Genomic DNA, 18,383 nt, shown 5'->3' with positions numbered 1-18,383 from the left:
AAATGAACCCTGAAGTTGACTGGCAGCCAGTGAAGCTGGAGGAGAAGCGGGGTGATGTGGGTGTGTTTGGAGGACTTGGTCAGAAGCCGAGCACAGGCATTCTGAACCACCTGTAGACGGTTCAGGGAGGTTCTGCTCAGACACGTGAAAAGAGAGTTACAGTAGTCTAAGCGTGAGAAGATGAAGGTGTGGAGAACTGTCTCAAGTTCAGAGTGGGACAGAATGGGACTCAGCTTAGCAACGTTCCTGAGATGGAAGAAGGAAGATCGAACAAGAGAACTGACATGAAAATCCAGGGTGAGAGCTGGGTCAAAGGTCACTGACAGAGGGTTTGGTGTGAGAAGAAAGCTGACCAAGAGAGACTCTGACTGAGTGACTAATAGACCTGTAGCCTTTAGATGATGCCACACACACACACACACACACACACACACACACACACACACACACACACACACACACACACACACACACACACACACACACACACACGCATGTGCGAGTGCATCACTCTTTGTTTTCTTCTGTTTTTCTGACCTTACTGTGCAACCTCAAGATCCACATCAATGTCACATTACCAGGCAGCACAAAGACAACACACCACTATGAGAATGTGACTATAGATAGAATTTCCCCTCTGGTGCTTCCTGTGTCTGTTTTTAATGTGATGATGCCCATCAGAGTCTGTGAATCCCACCCTGTTTGAGATCTGATGTTTAAAACCTTAAATGCAACAGAAGAAAAGATGACCTTCTGAATTAAGTTTTAACAAATAGCAAAAAATACAGCAGGATGCTAATAACTGAAAATGAAGTTTTTAACCACTTTTTTTTTTGTTGGTTTGATGATGTGACTGGATGTTTACTTTTGTTTGTGCTGATCCAAAAAGCTCACTGCAGATGTGTTTTCTGGATTTATACCAGTCAGCTATTACAGCCTTTACAGTTTTCCTGGGCAGCGTCTTAAGACCTGATCCAGCACCCGAGGGTGTTCACAAACCACCTAAACTCATCAGTTTGACTCTAATAAATATGGCGTGAGCTACACAGGTGTGTTTTTGTCGACGTCGCTCAGTACTTACCCATTTTGTGTTTAAACGGTGGTGAGACACAGTTTATAAAATGAACTGATAAAATATAAACTTTTCTAATTCTAAGATTTCATACATCTGAGGCAAAACTACAATATTTAGAATAAAGTCAGTGTGATTTAAAAAATAAATAAATAAATAAGGAAGAAATTGCATTTTTAATATAAAATATTGTAAAATTTGAGTTTCAAAAGCTTCCCGTTTCAAATGTGAACAAGCCGATTCGTGGATTTGATCTCTTTAATCTATAAATAGCTTGTTGAGCCATGTTTGAATACTTCCACTTAGGAAACATGTAATTACCATCTCTATCCTTGTTTTTCTGTGTCAATCTTCACTCTATTTCTCTCGCTGCAGCCGCTTTTAAACGCTCTTCCTCTTTTTCTGATAAAAGCACATAACTGAGCCGTGGTTCCAGGAGCAATCGCTGCACACTCATTCACAGGACAGATAAGCACACGCTTAAAAGCTAAGAGCAAAAATACACCAGCCTCTGCTCAGACTTGCAGCACAGCAGCTAATTGCAAAAGCGGCGCTATGACTTTGTGTGAAATCACATGTTATACATATGCAAACTCGTGGTATTTTGAGCTCTATGCATGCACCCTGCATCGGCACAACATAACATCACAACTGCTGGCGCTATCGATCCCACACAAATGAACAAACGAGAAAAAGGGGCGGAGGAGGGAAAGAAACGTGTGGCGCGCGGGTCATCACGTATGAGATGGAGTGTTGTCACAGCTCAGCTCCTGCCCTCTTCGTCTCAGATCAATACCATCTTTGTATTTGTTTCCACAGTGCTGAGGCAGTAAGTGGCCAGTCCCTCTTGTGGCGTCTTAGCCGGGAGGGAAAAAAATAAGGACAGAAGGACGAGCGTTAGAGAGGTGGAAGGCTGAGGGATGGAAAAGACAGGAGGGAGAGGTAGAAACAAAGAAAGAGTGGAAGTGGCGACCCAGTTCCATCAATGCTTGTTTGTGTTTTTGGCGGCGCAGCAGTGAAGAAGCATTGTGGCATGGAGTGGTGGTGATTGGGGGGTGAAAGAAACATACTTTTGTGAGAACATGACCTCACTTTGCACACATCATGCAAAGTCAGACCCAAGACATCCATGTGAGGGTGCAGTTTATGGATGAGTACTCACTACACAACGTGATTTTGTAGATTTATGATTCATTTATAAGTCAGAGATCAGCACAATCAACCATCAACCAAAAGCCTTAAGTGGATACTTTTGCCATTTTAAAGTGTGGTAAATGGTAAAGGGCCTGTAATTGTATAGCGTCTTCTCAGGGTTCTACAGCCCCCCAAAGTCCCTCACAACAATCCAACACATTCTCACTCCCAGCGCATCAAAAACAAATGCTTGGTAAGCCACCCTCCGCGTCAAACCCCTGACGCCAAACGTGCCCATTTTCATCACTTATGTACAAAAAGGGGGTTTTCTCCTTTCTGACTGCAGATCCTAAAACAAAGTAAAACTGACGCGATGGGATGTCTGCCGCTGCTGCACCGAACCAGCTCATTTGACCGCACCTAAATCTTAATGTTTTGCTATTTATAACCTTCCCCTCACCCTCACCGTAACCCTCTTGCTACCTAAAACGTTACTCTCACAGTGACCAAGCGTTTGTTTCCCGTGCATTCTGACAGTGAATTTTCGGATTTGCCGCCCAGGCAAGGAGAACATTAGAACATACCATCTGGCGAGGGGGAGGTTACAAATACCCTCTACTTCTAACCTCCACCTTGGTAGTTGAAACCTCTTGCCTCGTGTTGCCTCAGTCCAAACCCAACAAATTTTATTTGGTAAACAAACGCTTGGTCACTGTATAGGTAAAGTGTTAGCTAGCAAGATGGTTAAGGTTAGGATAGGCGTGAGGGGAAGGTTAAATAACAAAAGGATAAGGTTCGGGTGCGGTACAATGAGCTCTTTTTGTGCCCCGGCAGCAGACATCCCATCGCGTCGGTTTTACTTTGTTTTAGGATCTGCAGTCAGAAAGGAGAAAACCCCATTTTTGTACATAAGTGACGAAAAAGGGCACTTTTGGCATCAGGGGTGTGACGCGGAGGATGGCTGACCAAGCGTTTGTTTTTGATGCGCTGGGAGTGAGAATGTGTTGAACAATCAGACATCCACCCATTCACACACACATTCGCACACTAGTGGGGATGAGCTGCAATGCAGCTACAGCTGCCCTGGGGCACACTGACAGAGGCGAGGCCTGCCGAACACTGGTGCCACCAGCAGCCAAGGAGGGTTAAGTGTCTTGTCTTTGAACATGACAGTTATTAACTTTATAATGCAAAACTGCCTGGGGCGCAAAGATTTCTAAAATACTGTAACACTTGGACAGCTTACTGGAAATTTACAAAACTGGAGCTGTTTTAAGATAGCAACAATCTACTATAATTGTGAGTTTTTTGGATCGTATTCGGGTCCAGAGCATGATGTCATCAAGGAGGAGATTTAGAAATTGTGAACGGCTACAGCTCCAGCCCCTGCTCTTTGCCACCTTTTGGAAGGAGACGAAAGCCACGCCTCATGCTGAACACGTGCACACAAATAGCCTTGTAGCGCTAAAGGACAATAATGTTTTTGATAAATCCTGCTCAGACAATCCTGATTCTAACAGCCGATTTATCTCCTCAGCCTTCATCAGGTTTTACAGGAGCTGCTGATCACTCATTTTTAATAAAATCTGCAGTGATCAAGCCGGAAAGCATTTAATAACTGCCCTCACTATGTTAGCACACCCCTGCTAATGCTACAACAGGCTAACACAATAGTCTGACGTAGCATGAGGTTGAACACTAAGCTAATCACTTAGCTCCTAAACAAACAAGATAAATCCCTTTTTGCTCCCCTCCCTCGTCTTCCACTGTTAGCTTGAAGTTTACAGACTGACATGAATTCAATGCAGATTGAGTTAGCATTCAAGCAAGGTTATTGTGCTAAGCGGAGGCGTGTGCATCACCCCGCAGTGCATGCTGGGAACTGGGGTACATTCTTGATGATTGACATCTCCCTCTTTTGGATATGAAAACCTTTTAGTCAACTTTCTATGTTTGCGTAAATGATTCATGTTGCTGTAAAGGCCAGCGGAGGGGCTTAGGGGAAATATCATTTTTGAAAGATTATCTTCTTTATGTCCGTGAGCAGGGTCAGATAGCTAGATCAAAGCATTTTTACGTTTCTTTAAAAATTTTAAACTGCATACCTCAGCTTTAAGAAGCAAATAAGATTTTAATTATTTAAAACATAAAAACATGCCTTAAAATAATTTATAGCCAAGAATTCAGTAAATCACAAGTCGTCTCAAGGTGCTTTAGTAAATAAGAGTTTCTTATAAGGAACCCAGCAGATTGCATAGAGCCACTGACAGAGTCACATTTTCAAAAGATTAAAATGACCAATAAGATGTGATGATTCCATATAAATATGAAATATCAATCTGATTGATCTTTCGATGTTTAATTAGAAGATTATAGTTACTTTACTTATTCAGGGACCATGAACACAATTCGTATTAATTTAGACAGAGTCAAGTGTATAGTTTATAAAAATGAATTTAATTCTTTTCTCTAAACTAATGATTATATATGACAAGCTATGAATGAAATGATGGATATGAAGTGGATGAATGTGATGGATAATTAGCATTTATTTTTCTTGAGGTGTTTTCATTTAATTTCATTCTTGTTTATTCTTGTTGTTGCGATTGGTCAACCAAGTAAAACATATGGAGTGAGATTTTAAACCGGCTCTCTAAAGATTTTGTTCAAAAGCTTGAGTAATATAAATGTTATTATCTCAACCAGAATCAGAAAGTGTTCAAATCAATAAGTCTATATGATATTATGCTCTCTGTGTAGATTATAAAATTGACAAATATTTGTTTTTCATTCAGCACGTCAGTGGTAAGAGAAAGTGTACAGTCTCGTCTCCACCCCGCTTCACAGATTCTGATCTCATCCCAACATGTTTTTTTTTTGCTTTTAGCACAACAGAAGTTTGGCATTTAGGCAAAAGCAAAAAAGGTTTCCAACTTTCAGTCCGCCCACCATTGAGTGATGTAACTGTGTTTGCCTCTTTTACCACAACTGATTGTTTTCTGATTATCTTTTTCTTCCATTTCTTCCTAATTAAACACAACTTTTTGCACCTGTGACTGCAAAATAACTTGATAAAATATAATATCATATAAAAACAGGTATGCCTGCTTCCTTAAAGTAAAAATTTAATTCAATCGATAAGAGAAATAAAGTGATTTTTCACTTTAATAGGATAAACCCCGTACAACACGCATGTTTCCATGTAATGGCAGAAGACAAGGCTGCGTGCAGGAGCTTTACAATGTTTCAGACATGATGTTCTGCCTTGTAATTCAGTTTGTGATGAATGATGGATTGTGATGCTGCAAAGCCCTGCTGCACTTAGCAGGGCATTAAGTGTTTACAGCAAGAGCCAACTGTGTTCTTTCTCCACAATGTGGCTGCTGATGGTTGGTGAAATGTTAGTTTTTAAACTCATTTGGGGACACCACTATTTAAAGCCTTTGTGTGTGTGTGTGTGTGTGTGCGTGCGTGCGTGTGTGTGTGAGAGAGACACACACTGATGATTTCTTGCAGCAGTGGTCTGTTGTGATCAGTGTACCGAGTTGCCTTGCTTACTCTAAAAACATGAATTCACATTAAATGTAGATTGCACGCTTTTATGCAATCAAAAAGGCGTGATATTTGGAGTGGTGACACGCGTGGCGCGGCACAGCGCAGCGCAGCACAGGAATTACAAGTGCAAACGTAAGTTCATTTGAGTGTTTAAAGTTAAGTTTTGGCAGCATTTGGGTGGAGGTGCTGAAACGATGGAGGGGCAAACATTCAGTCACATAGATTTAGAGTAATGGGGTCAGGAGCGTGCCGTGGAGCCCTGCTGCGAGGAGAGCCAATGAAGAAGGCTTGTAGAGAGTTGGTAATGAAGAAAAAAAAGGTTTTTTTTTGTTAGAGCAGGTGGAAGAAGGATATGTAGAGACAGGGAGAGCTAATGAGTTGGATTTTCTGGAGACTTGGCATTCTGCTCATGGTGCTTCTCTGTATCTCTCCTCAGTGGAGGAGCTGGCTGGAGCTAGTTTCCTGTCTGAGCCCTGAAGCAGGAGTAAATGAGGGGTGGGGAGGAGGAGGGGGTGGTGGCGGGGGGAGTGAAGAGACGGGGAGGCGGCGAAAGAAGGGGAGGGAGGGGGTGTTGGAAGCAACAGAACAGAGGGAAGGAGGAGAAGGAGGAGGGTGAGGGGCGGGAGGGACCAGTGTTGAAATTGAATGCCAGGGCGCCATGTTCTCACCGCCAGCGTTTCCATGGTTACAGGGTGATTCTGGCGAGTAAGGAAATTTCATTCACTTTGGTATGAAGAGAAAAAAAAACAGGAGGGAGATATTAACAAAGCAGAGAGGAGAAGAAAGGAATACATGGAAGATAAAAAAGATGAGAAACAAAGAAGAAGAGAGAGGAAACATCTACAGCCACCCATCCCCCAGGCGGACTGCCTCGATGTCTTCATTCCTTCTGTTTTTTTGTTTGTGTGTGTGTGTGTGTGTGTGTGATTCTGTGGTGCTCTGTTTGTTTGCCGCCACCCTATAAGCAAACACAACACCCACCAACAATCTTCACCCAGTTCTTCCTGCAGCCCTGCAGGTACATGGCAAAGAACAAAGAGAGACACTGATAACTGGCTGTGTGTGTGTGTGTGTGTGTGTGTGTGTGTGTGTGTGTGTGTGTGTGTGTGTGTGTGTGTGTGTGTGTGTGTGTGTGTGTGTGTGTGTCAGATTCTCCTTTTTAGGGAGGAAGGCAATGGGGGTTGGTTTCAGGCTAGTTTTAGGGAGGGGTTTAAAAAAATTAAGAGGCAACGCAATTGTTCACAACATGTTTGACACATTTACGAGGCGGCTGCTGGCATCTCAGAGCCCAAGTTCATCTCAAAGTATTTGTCTCCAGACGCTTTAATTTACCACAATAACAGCTAAAAAGAAAATGAGTGTGTGCAGGTAAAAACTTGAGCACGCAGGCATGTGTGTCAACATGTATAAATACAGGCAAACTCCCAGCCGCCGCTGGCTAACGAAGGCTGACAACTGCATTGGGGTTTGACCGGGATGTCGCTGCAGCCGATGTGACAGCTGGACAGCCAGCCATGCAGCCTCTGCCTACAAATACACACGCAAACAAGTGTGAGCATCGTCCTGATTTCTGATATGAAGCGTAAATATTCTCATCAGCATGTAATCCATAAACACAGGTAGTTACCGCTGAGCTGAGGTGATGTGTGCAGATGTTGAACCATCACAGAGAACATCAGGATGAGATAGTGTTAATGTTATTTTTTTTCATTGTTTGTCTTTCAGTGGCTGAGGAGGGGCTTTGGGAGTGTGGACTGTCCTACGAGTGCAGAACCCTCCTGTTCAAGGCCATACACAACCTGCTGGAAAGGTAAACGTTTTAGTTTGAGCTGCAAAAAAGATGCAAAAACCCAACTTAAGTGATTGCAAATCTTTCTTAACTTTTATCTGGTTTTACAACTTTCTGCAAAATTACATCGAAATCAGTTCTTATCTCACAAAGCACCTCACGTAGAGGAACTGACTTGTTGTATACCCTGTTTACAAAGTTTGCAGCTTTTGTAATTAATAACTTACCTGTTTTGTAGCACTCTCAGCAGCAATTCTGGCTCTAGGGGTCCTTAACTAAACTTGTTCAAGGACCAGCTTTTCCCAGCAGACACCGTGAGGGCCAGATGCTCCTCTAAAATGAAGTTCAGTTATTATTCTATTATATTTTCTTAATAATTTAATATATCAAAGTTTCACTCACTTTGATTTAGAAACAAAGTAGAACATGCATTTTCTCTATTCCTGATTGGCTCACAGCCTATTTTTCAAAGAGCAACTTGAAAATGACACGCACACACACACACACACACACACACACACACACACACACACACACACACACACACACACACACACACACACTTTAATGAGAATGTTTCTGTATCCACAAGGTTGATTTGATTACTTTTGGTATCATTTTGATTGATTTTAAATCTTGACATTAGCTGGACAATGTGTAGAGAGTCGTGAGAAACATGTCTAGAATCAGGAGGGTCTTAGCTTCATAATGGGTGGGTTGAAGGTGTGTACAATCAGATTTTTAGCAACTTTAGAGACAGAAATGTGCCAAAAACACTCACACATGAAACAGGACTTTCAGTCATTCTTTTGATTGTAGTTGAAGTTGTTTGGAGAACGTAAAAAAGGTTTACAATATTTGATGTAGCCAAGATTAATTTTGCTGCTAAACTTTAAAGTCCCGCTATTGGGGGACTTTAGGGCCCAAAGGGTTGGGGGACCGGGTGGAAGTATCCGGTGGGCTTGCTGCTCTAGTCTAACTACATTTTCACTTTTAGTTCACTTCCTGTGGTAATATCATGATATTTCTGATGGAAAAACTGTGTTTTCTGACCCTTTTTTCAATAGAATTACTATTAACAATTGGAGATCAGAGTTGTTTTAAAATCACAGCGATAGCCTCTGATCATAGTAGACTAGTCATTATCTTAACTGGAGGTGTTGCAGCCACTTTAACCACAAATAAGCAAGCTAATGTTTAAAAAAAACGATGTAAAAGCTTAAAATGATTGTGTGCATAAACCTTTACAAATGTTTTGAGACTAAAGCTGGTTAAACACTTTAGCTTACTCACAAAGAACAAAGCAACGAAATATTCTCATGTTAAAATGTTCTATTTATTTGGAGTAATTAGAGCTCACATTTTACATGAGATAATAATGATATATAATAGTAATAAAGTTATTAACTCATACACTGCCAGCCGTTTCCTGATCGGTAAAGCCCTTCGCTGCCACCGGTTTTCACCGTTTTTACTGTATTTTTAAGAATCACAGAACGTTGCGCGCTAGAATGATGTCAGCGCCAAAACTACAGAAACAAAGAGTAGACTCACCTTTTACATCAGGAAGAATCTGCGCATTTCTAGCGTTATCCTTTCTTTCATAATCCGTTGTCGAATCTTGATTGGCAGAAGCTTTTTTGGTTCGCACCTCACTTTTTTCACAGCAGCGGCCCAAAACAATCTCTAACACATAGATTTCTGCTTTCTGATCACGTGACCTGTGATGTACGCAGATGAAGATCGGCTTTAGAGCTGAGATGTTTGTTCTCATAGTGCGGGGGCTTGTTCCAATGTCCACACAGTGAAAATATGCAAATGACAACTTTAGTCGTCAATGGCAGTGAACGGTTGGATTTAAAATGATGACTTTTCTCGTCAATAGCAGTGAATGAGTTAATGACCCTTTACAGGGACTCTCTGAAATACTTGAAAACCTTTCACTGATTTTTCTTTTAACGAATTTTTACAAGTTTTTCATTCTTTATTTTTTGCTTTCTAAGCTTTATGTTTTTCTGACAAATTAACTTTCAGACATTTCTTTTACTTTATTGTTTTTGCTACCTTTTAATTTATCTTTGTAAAAGAAGTTTCTGGCAAGGAGTAATGCAGGAGACCGTGTGCAAATTTTTTTTGCCCAATATTGAGCTACTCAGGAATTGATAAGGAATTTGATTGATATAATCAACAATGATCTTCATATAAAAACGTATCAATTCTCACTCCTAGTAGATGTAAACACGAACCCAGTGTCATGTTTGTCGAAATAAACAATCAATTATTAAAAATATTTAAAGTAGGGCTGGGACTTGGTTAAAAATTTTAATCTAATTAACTACAGGCTTTGTAATTAATTAATCTAAATTAATCGCATTTTAATCGTTCAGGAAAATGTGCTCTCAAAGTAAAACTTTTAATTAAAATTATGAGACAGAGAATCAAACATTAGACATGGTTATTACTGTAAACTAAAGCTTTTAATAAAAAAATGCATTTTAATTTTTCAGATGTCACTGTGCGATATGAAACAAAACCCAAATCAACTAAAATTTATAATTACAAATAGAAAACACCTGCAAAGGGTTCCTGAGCCTTTAAATAGTCTCTGTCTAGTTGAATGACTGAAATAAATTTGACTTTGCACCAGATTCAAATTTTTCCAGTTTCACTTGTTTGTATTATTGGGAGTTTTTATTAGCATTTCTACTCATAATGTAGTAAAAACACATAAATAATAATCCTTCAAATTGACAGTAGAACAGGCACAAATATGATCTAGGACTTAAATGTACTAACTTTTAACACCAGAGCAGGCGTGGCATATTCTGAGAATGATCAGGAACACTAACTGGTTCCAGTTGGATGACTGGAGGATGATGGGATGATAAAAGATCATGGTGAGGAAATAATGATCTGACGAACAGGTGAGCGGACCTTCCTTATATGGGAAGTCCTGATGTCACGTTAAGAAGGGGATGCTGCAGACCCGCAGATTCACGCCTGCAGCAGCGAATCTGGTGTGATCTCCAGCCTGATCACAACTTCCTCGTTCCTCGCTGTCCCTGATGCACTTAAGCATCTGCCCCTTAGCTGATGATAGCTTCAACACACCTCGCTGCTTAATGATAGTAATGCATGTGATGTTTAGACAGACTCGTCTCAGAAACACATAATTCCCCGACAGAATTGTTTAGAAAATCATCAGAAAAGTTTCAGAGTGTTTCTGTTTTAACTTAAACTTCTGTTTTCAACTTTAAGACACGTTGTCTGTGATTGTTTACAGAGTAGTGAGAACAGGAGCGTTCTCCCAGCGGCAGCCAGGTGCCTCTTGTTTGTCTGACTACTTTCGTAAACTACTGTTAGGGCAAAGAATTATTCTGTCTGGTGCTTTCAGCGCTGCACAGATGTTACGTAAATGTTAAAAATATAGCTTACCGCAACTTTTGTAAAGTTTCCAGTGCCACCGGGCAGCCGCAGATGTATCGATCTCTGAAAAATGTCCGCGACACAGACTTCTTTGTTGTCTGGACGTTTTTTTTCCAAGTTAAGAAAAGAGGCGGACGTGTTTCCTAAATCCTGCATCAGTCCAAGCAAGGCAACTTCTTTCTGTTTTTACTCCGTTTTAGTAGCCATTAGCACTGTGCATTGTTGTGTGCGTCAGTGATATTCAGTCTACGAGGAAATCGTGCAATGACAAAGGTTCCGCCGTGCTTGAAATGCAAGCTGCGATTAAATGAGTTAATTTTTTTTAACGCGTTATTTTTTCTAATTAATTAATCGTTATTAACGTGTTAAAGTCCCGGCCCTAATTTAAATATAGCTTTTAAACACCCCGTTGAGATATTATTTAAAATAATTATATCTTTTTATTAAATTGTTAAATAGGGAGCCTAAGTCACTTCCGCATCATGGGTCCCCGGAAGAACAAAAAAATGAATGCAAGTCAACGGGGATAAAAACGCTATTTTCTAATTCCGCTTGTTATGTGTGTTGGATTTCGCATATGATGTCCGTGAATTTTAAAGACGCATTTTGATACTAAGAACGCGATTATTTTCGAACAGGGGGATACTTTATTTTAGGTTTTGTGAGAAATTAAGTCCAGGACAATAAAAGCGCTTCATGAAAGGGACGTCATCGAACCAGACACAAAGAAAACAGAGGGAAAATGGCGGGAGTTTAGCATACTTAAAATCCTTCCTTCAGGGGGATAAAACCACCATAAATCAGGTGATGTGGTAAGTAACAGCTACGCTAGGGGAGAGGAGTCAATGTGGTGATGTCATATATGCGATGTGCCGATGTTTAATTCATGGGCTGCATGGTGGCGCAGTGGTTAGCGCTGTTGCCTCGCAGCACGAAGGTCGCAGGTTCAAAACTCGCCTTTCTGCGTTGAGTTGCGTGTTCTCCCCATGCATGCGTGGGTTTCCTCCGGGTGCTCTGGTTTCCCCCACAGATCACAACATGCCCTATAGGTTATAAAAAAAAAAAATTGTTCGTCGCTTTGGATAAAAGCGTCTGCAAAATGAATAAACATAAACATCATAGTCATGCTAATACAAACATTTACAAGTTGATAAATATCAAATTACGTGACAGGCATGGTCCCATCATTAGTTTTCAAGTACATCATATGTGCGATCCAGGGCGTAAGGCAAAGCGGATTAGAAATTAGCTCTTTTAACTCCGTTGACTTGCATTCATTTTTTTATTCTTCCGGGGACCCATGAGCCGAACGGAATGGGAGGAGACTTCGACTCCCTATGTTCAACCTTTAAGCAACTAGTTAAACCAGTTCACTTAACTTTTCCTAAGTAAATTCAACATTTCATTTCTTAAGAGTGCACTTGTGCTCAAAGTTTCATAAAGAACTCCCCGGACCAAACAAACAATTCACCAGATAAACGACCATGGGTTTCTGTCATAAATTTTATCTTAATGAAATTATAATCTGAGCGCTGAATCACTTGCCCAAGTACCCAAAGCTCTCCTTTCTGAGTCGATGCCATCTGTTAAATGAAGCAGCACATATTTGCTCTCTATTAAGTTAAGCCTCAGTGATCATCGTGAGGGGGGAAGCTGAATTAACCTTCCTATTACCTTGGAGCTGACTCTGTTTATAGCTCACCGTTTCAACACTAGAGGGATCACTTTCACTTCCTCTTTGGGCTGCGTCGCTACAGGACACCACACAGAAAACTGACCTAAATCTCTGTTCTGCATACCCAGATAAAAGATTTATTAGTGCTTCAATTCCTCTGTGGTATTTTAGTGAAAAGTTCTACAACTAACAGAAAATATAAGATGAAATTTTAAATTCACTTTCAGTTTTTATTCTGTTTTTTATAACTCAGCGAGGTCTGTTATGAACAGGAGAGTTGTGTTTTTCAATCCATCAATGGGTTTCAAAAGTAAAAGGTGCCCAGAGTCAAGAAAATAAAATAGAAAATCAGAAATCTGACAGTAATGTTTTGGTGAATCAGTGAAACATCTTCCACCATCTTTATAGAGAAGGATTTACAGCCTGCTGCAGCAGGCTTTTGAGTTTATGATCATTTATTGGTGGACTATAAAGTTTTTTATAAACTTAATCAAATCACAGCATCAGCACTGGGAAAGTCTTCTGTTGTGGGTTTCAAAGAGCAAATAAACCAAAACAATGCATTATTTATTCATCCCTGTTAATTGTGTGTTAAATATGCAAAAACAAATTATGAATATAGTTAACAGAGCAACACTATGAGTTCAAAAATAAATGATGAATTTACTGTTTGGAGGATTTGTTGTTGTTTGGTGCAAAATTTGTTGGAAAATGTTATCCGAGTTCTGAATAAAACACAAAGCCTCGTGTTAAGGATCGCTTCAAGCAAGTAGCATTCAAGCACAGATGCTTTGTTCTGATTAATTAATCTGACTTTATTTGTTGTGAAATATTCTGCACAAAAAACAATGATCCCCTTCTGTGGAGTGTTTTACTGTAGGTTTTCCACCATCTATCAGTGTCACTTCCAGATGGATGCTGCTGTTTTTGTAATGAATAACATCAGATGAGAGGGGAGAGTTTTAATTTACAAGCAAAAACTATTAGAAAACACGCAGCATGGCATTTTCTTACTCATTTAACTCAGTCGGTGTGAAAACCATGTCAGGGGTTTGCACTCGTTCATGGCAGGAGAACCCGCAATGAGAACGTTTAAGCAGTGCTGCTATATTTTTATTTGGTGATGAAATCTAAATCTAAAAATCTAATGACGACCAGTTAATTTACTACGTTTCTCGGTGAATGCAATGGTATTTTCTTGGCCCTGTTGTAGCTGGTTTATTAATAATAATAATAATAATAATAATGTTGATTATGATCATTAATTTACGCACTTTTGTTTAGAGGAACAATATGTGAGAATTCTACAGTAAAATAATCACAAAACAGTCTAATGTTTGAATCCTGTTGGAAGGAAGGTTACATTGTAACAAATTTCCTTCTCAGCTGGCTGGAAGGTTGTTATTGGAATTTTCTCCTTTCAAAATGGCCAAAGAGTGGTGTGGAATTTTTTTTTTTTTTTTTTTCATCTGTGACGTAGAGCTAACAATGCTAATGGTGATTAGAAATAGTCTTCTGTAAAAAAAAATCTCAAGCTACTTTTTAAATTACCAGCAACTGGATTGTTCAGTGACATTTATTTGTCTACTTACAACTTACTGTGCATGGTTCGTCTTCACTCGCTATCTCAAATCTTCTGGTTCTGATCCGTAGAAGGTAGCGCGACTCAGGGTTGCGAATGACCACAGTCACCAATTCTTGTCTCTGAATTGTGTGTACTGATACTCTAATTTCCCTCTGGGATTAATAAAGTATCTTTGATTTGATTTGTAGCTGGCAACAGCCATGAGACTCACAGAAGGGCAGTGAGAAAGTCACTTATATGTTTGGAGGGTGGGCCGCAGTAACCGAATTTGACCACAAGATGTCATTCTTACTTCATTCTTACATAATGCACCTTTAAATCAATTAACCTTTATATATGTGAAAATCAATCCTTAATGTGACACCACACATTATATACTTCATAAAAAACATTTATTTTCAGTTCCAGAGAAGTTTAGATTTTTAGAGAAACTGAAGTCCATCCTGACAGCCCAATGTGTAAATAAGTATTAGGTTTACTGTCTAAATGTAGGTATTTTCATCAATTTGACTATATTCATTTTTTCTAGTTAATTGTTTAAAATATATAGCTAATTGCATTTTTTAAATATATAAACCTAATACAAATATTGATCAAATAAACATCAAAGAAGCATTTAATAATGAAATTTAATTATCCCGCATAGGAAAAAAAATCATTATGCTGATATCACCGTATCTATAGCTTCAATGAATCAAACTGTATCAATAACAAATGAACAGTACAGGAAAATAAAACATATCATCTCCCTGATTGTTTTATAATTTACTTACAGTATTATTAGGCTGAATCCTGATATATCTGATGCAGATACTCAAACAGACAAAACGTACCGATGGAGACGAAGTGCTCAGCTAAGCTTGACTTTTTAAAGCCGTTTTATAATTCCCTGACCCAGGTCATTGGATTTATAAAGAGATTTCACCGACACCTGCACACAGAGACGAAACTTGGGAGTGTCTCTACCAACCGTCTCAAACGGTTGGCGTATGGTGAGCTCGATGACTGAAGAGAACTTTATGTGCTCACATTTTGATCTGATAACAATGTTTTCACATAATCTGGGAAGATGTGAAAGTGCGAGTAGTTTAAAATTTTTTTTTCAGATTTTGTACAAGAAAGTTTATGTCAGAATGTGAGAGTTAGTGCTGTAATTTAGGTATGAAAGTTGGATTCAGTTCAGACAAAGAGGGAATTAATATATTTGAGTTATTTTTATTGAACTTTTAATAGTTTAAATAGAAATAATGTACTTGGGTTTTAGACTAAGGCCTTGTACACACATCCCCTCCCAAATCCATCTAGAAAAAACCTTGGGTCCACACCAGCTTGTTTTCAGGAAAAAACATGCAGTGCATTCTGAACATCATTCTGAAGCATGTGCCAAGCCTGTGGGTGGCAGTAGTTCCCCAAGTTGTTGACATCTTTTTGAAAAACATTCCTTGAATGTGGAATAAGTAGGTGGTGGGCAATAACTGTCCTCAAAATTATTTTTTATCAGTATTAATATTTTAATAGTATATTATTTTTGCCTCTCAGCCAGGATTTCCTTGAAAATCAGGTTTTTAATCTCAGTGGGACCTTCCTGGTTAAATAAAGAATGAATAAAGTAATACTGCTCTTCGCCTGTCCCAATACTTGGGGCCAATCCCAAAACTCGCACTGTGCCATTCGGTCTTTGGCTAAGTGCACTTGGAGGAAGTGCGCTGTAAGGCTTTGAGTGCGTAGTACACAAGCGTGCAAATAATAGCCGAATTGATGCAGAGAGCATTGCGTCATCGACCACAATGCATGCCGGGATGCTGGTTGCTGTGATTCTTTAAAAAAAAAAGTTTATTAACAACTTTCAAACAAACAAACAACCAGTTATTTGAAATCAATTTACATTCATTGCTGCTTTCCCTAAAAGTTTCAGAGCATCAACTCATCGTCCTGAAATGAACTACCTTCATTAGAAAATACATATTTTCAGAAATGGCACTTGAGCCTTTTCTCCCGCAGCAATGGCTTGTGGGTAATACCCTCCTCATCAATCAAGGGCACAAAAGGGGTGTGATCAACTTCCTCCCTCGGGAACCGGGACGCCCTACTCACTTGCACCCCTGGTTGGAATTACGTAATTGAAAAGAGTTGAAGTGCGAGTACTGGGACCGGGCCTTGCACGTCCACCCATGCACCCCTCATTTGAACACTCACGTCCAGTGATATGAGTGCGTATGTTGTCACGATTCTTAAGTGTGGACCATGGCTCCACCCCTGGTATGGGAACGGGTTACTCGTGAGCTTCACTGCATGCCAGTACACACCGGGAGAATCTCAGCTATGGAGAGGCTTCCCTGCCGTGTTCCTCGTTGAATATGTGAGACCATGAGATTCCTCGAGACTCCAAAGATCACGGTTTGTTTATGGCAGCCGCCATTAAAACAAAAAGAGGGAAATCACATTTGGCATTGATGTTTGATGTTATAAATTGTGTTGTTCCTCTCCACTGTAATGAAAGCCATGAAAAACACACCGTGGCACTTTTTCAACGATACTTGGAGTAAAGCCATTAGGTCACATGTATTGATGTGATCTACATAGATATGAAATCATTTCTCTGGAACAGTCCTTTATTTTGAAAATTACTGGAAGTCCAGTTGCCTTCATTTGAACCCTTTGGATTACTGGAGGTTTTACGCTGAAACAGTGTGATTTCCTGACCCTATGTTGTGGAAATTGTTGTGTCCCAGAAGCGGCTGGTGGTGCTCTCCACTGGACGTGAAAGCTGCGCGAAGCGGCTGCGAAACGTACTTAGCAGCAATTAGCCGCCATTGTAGTGGATGAGTTTATTTCCACTTGTAGCCATGTGTGATATTTTGAACGAGTCCCAGAAGCAAAGGGATGCTATCATTATGTTTCAAGTCTATTTTGTATGTGCTACACTGCAGTTTGAATCTAGCCAGACAGGAAGTCAAACAAAATCTGTGTTAACAAATCTTTCAAAATAAAAGTCACATGCCAAACGTCCTTTCCTGTGAATCTTCTATAACCGATGTAAACAGAACTGAAAATAAACCATAGCCCTTTTGGAGACATGCAGCTGTCTTTCTCTTTGCTTTTTACTGCGTGGACTTCTGAAATCTCACGTGGTGTTGCAATTCTCCCACGATTTTGTGGCATCACACCTTCGCTCCGTGTGTAGATGGTCTAAAGTTCATGACTTTTTTTTTATCGTGGTTTAATTCCAAGCAATCTTTTCTCACCCTAAATGCCACAGATGCTTGATGGACAAAGGATTTGTGAGAATCGGAAAATGGTTCTTCAAGCCACACGAGCTGGAAAGCAAGTCTCTGGGCAGCAGGTAAGATCTCACACACACACACACACACACACACACACACACACACACACACACACACACACACACACACACACACACACACACACACACACACACACACCTTAATTATCTTGCAGTGGGAAGTTTTGTGTCTCATTATTGCATGTGATGGTGTGAGGAAAGTGTGACTCAGCGTGACAGGATTTCATGTGATCCAGAGTTTATATTCTGCCAGCTGGCCAGTGGTGTGAGTCTGGTGTCCAGAGGTGAAATGAGCTGATAAAACACTGTGTGTGTGTGTGTGTGTGTGTGTGTGTGTGTGTGTGTGTGTGTGTGTGTGTACATGTCAAGCTGTGTAACAGTGATGTCAGTGTGTTAGACAGACATAGAGCCCGAGTAAAAGGAGGGGTGGGTGTGATGACAGTTCCACTTGTTGCTCCAGGCTTTATAGATCCCTTTAACAGCTCAGCGCTGCCCACTTTTCAGGGTGATGAGGATGTTCAGAGGCAGAGCATTTAGATAAGTGACTCCTAGGAAGCAGTTTTTCTACGGCTTAGTGGCTGCAGACGTAGAATTAAAATAAAACCCTCCATTTATTTTAAAAGACATTGTTTTAAAAAGACTGCTGCATCTTTGTTATCCAATAGGGTGCAAATGAAGTGATGCAGAAGGAACTCCCACTTTGTAAAGTTGCTGACACGAGTGACATGCTGAGTGGAACCTGAGTTTAGCTGTTGAGAGCAGCTGGAAGACCCTCATTTAGGCTCGCTTGCCTGACACGTTGAGGGATTGTGTTTGCCACTTGTTCTGCTTATATCCGGGGAT

General features: G+C 40.2%; 1 protein-coding gene across 3 annotated transcripts in view; it reads left to right on the top strand.

Annotated features, from left to right (window-relative positions):
- LOC107374167 (mediator complex subunit 13L) overlaps positions 1-18,383 on the top strand; it is a 142,793-nt gene that overhangs the window by 78,813 nt on the left and 45,597 nt on the right. For all 3 annotated transcript variants that reach the window (XM_070552323.1, XM_070552324.1, XM_070552322.1), the window contains exons 3-4: positions 7,487-7,571; positions 17,496-17,579. In XM_070552323.1, the coding sequence (XP_070408424.1) occupies positions 7,487-7,571; positions 17,496-17,579 (169 nt within the window). The remainder of the gene's footprint in view (positions 1-7,486; positions 7,572-17,495; positions 17,580-18,383) is intronic.

The sequence above is a fragment of the Nothobranchius furzeri genome, chromosome 6, assembly GCF_043380555.1.
Source record: "Nothobranchius furzeri strain GRZ-AD chromosome 6, NfurGRZ-RIMD1, whole genome shotgun sequence".
Taxonomy (NCBI): domain Eukaryota; kingdom Metazoa; phylum Chordata; class Actinopteri; order Cyprinodontiformes; family Nothobranchiidae; genus Nothobranchius; species Nothobranchius furzeri.
This window is presented reverse-complemented; position numbering and strand designations above follow the sequence as displayed.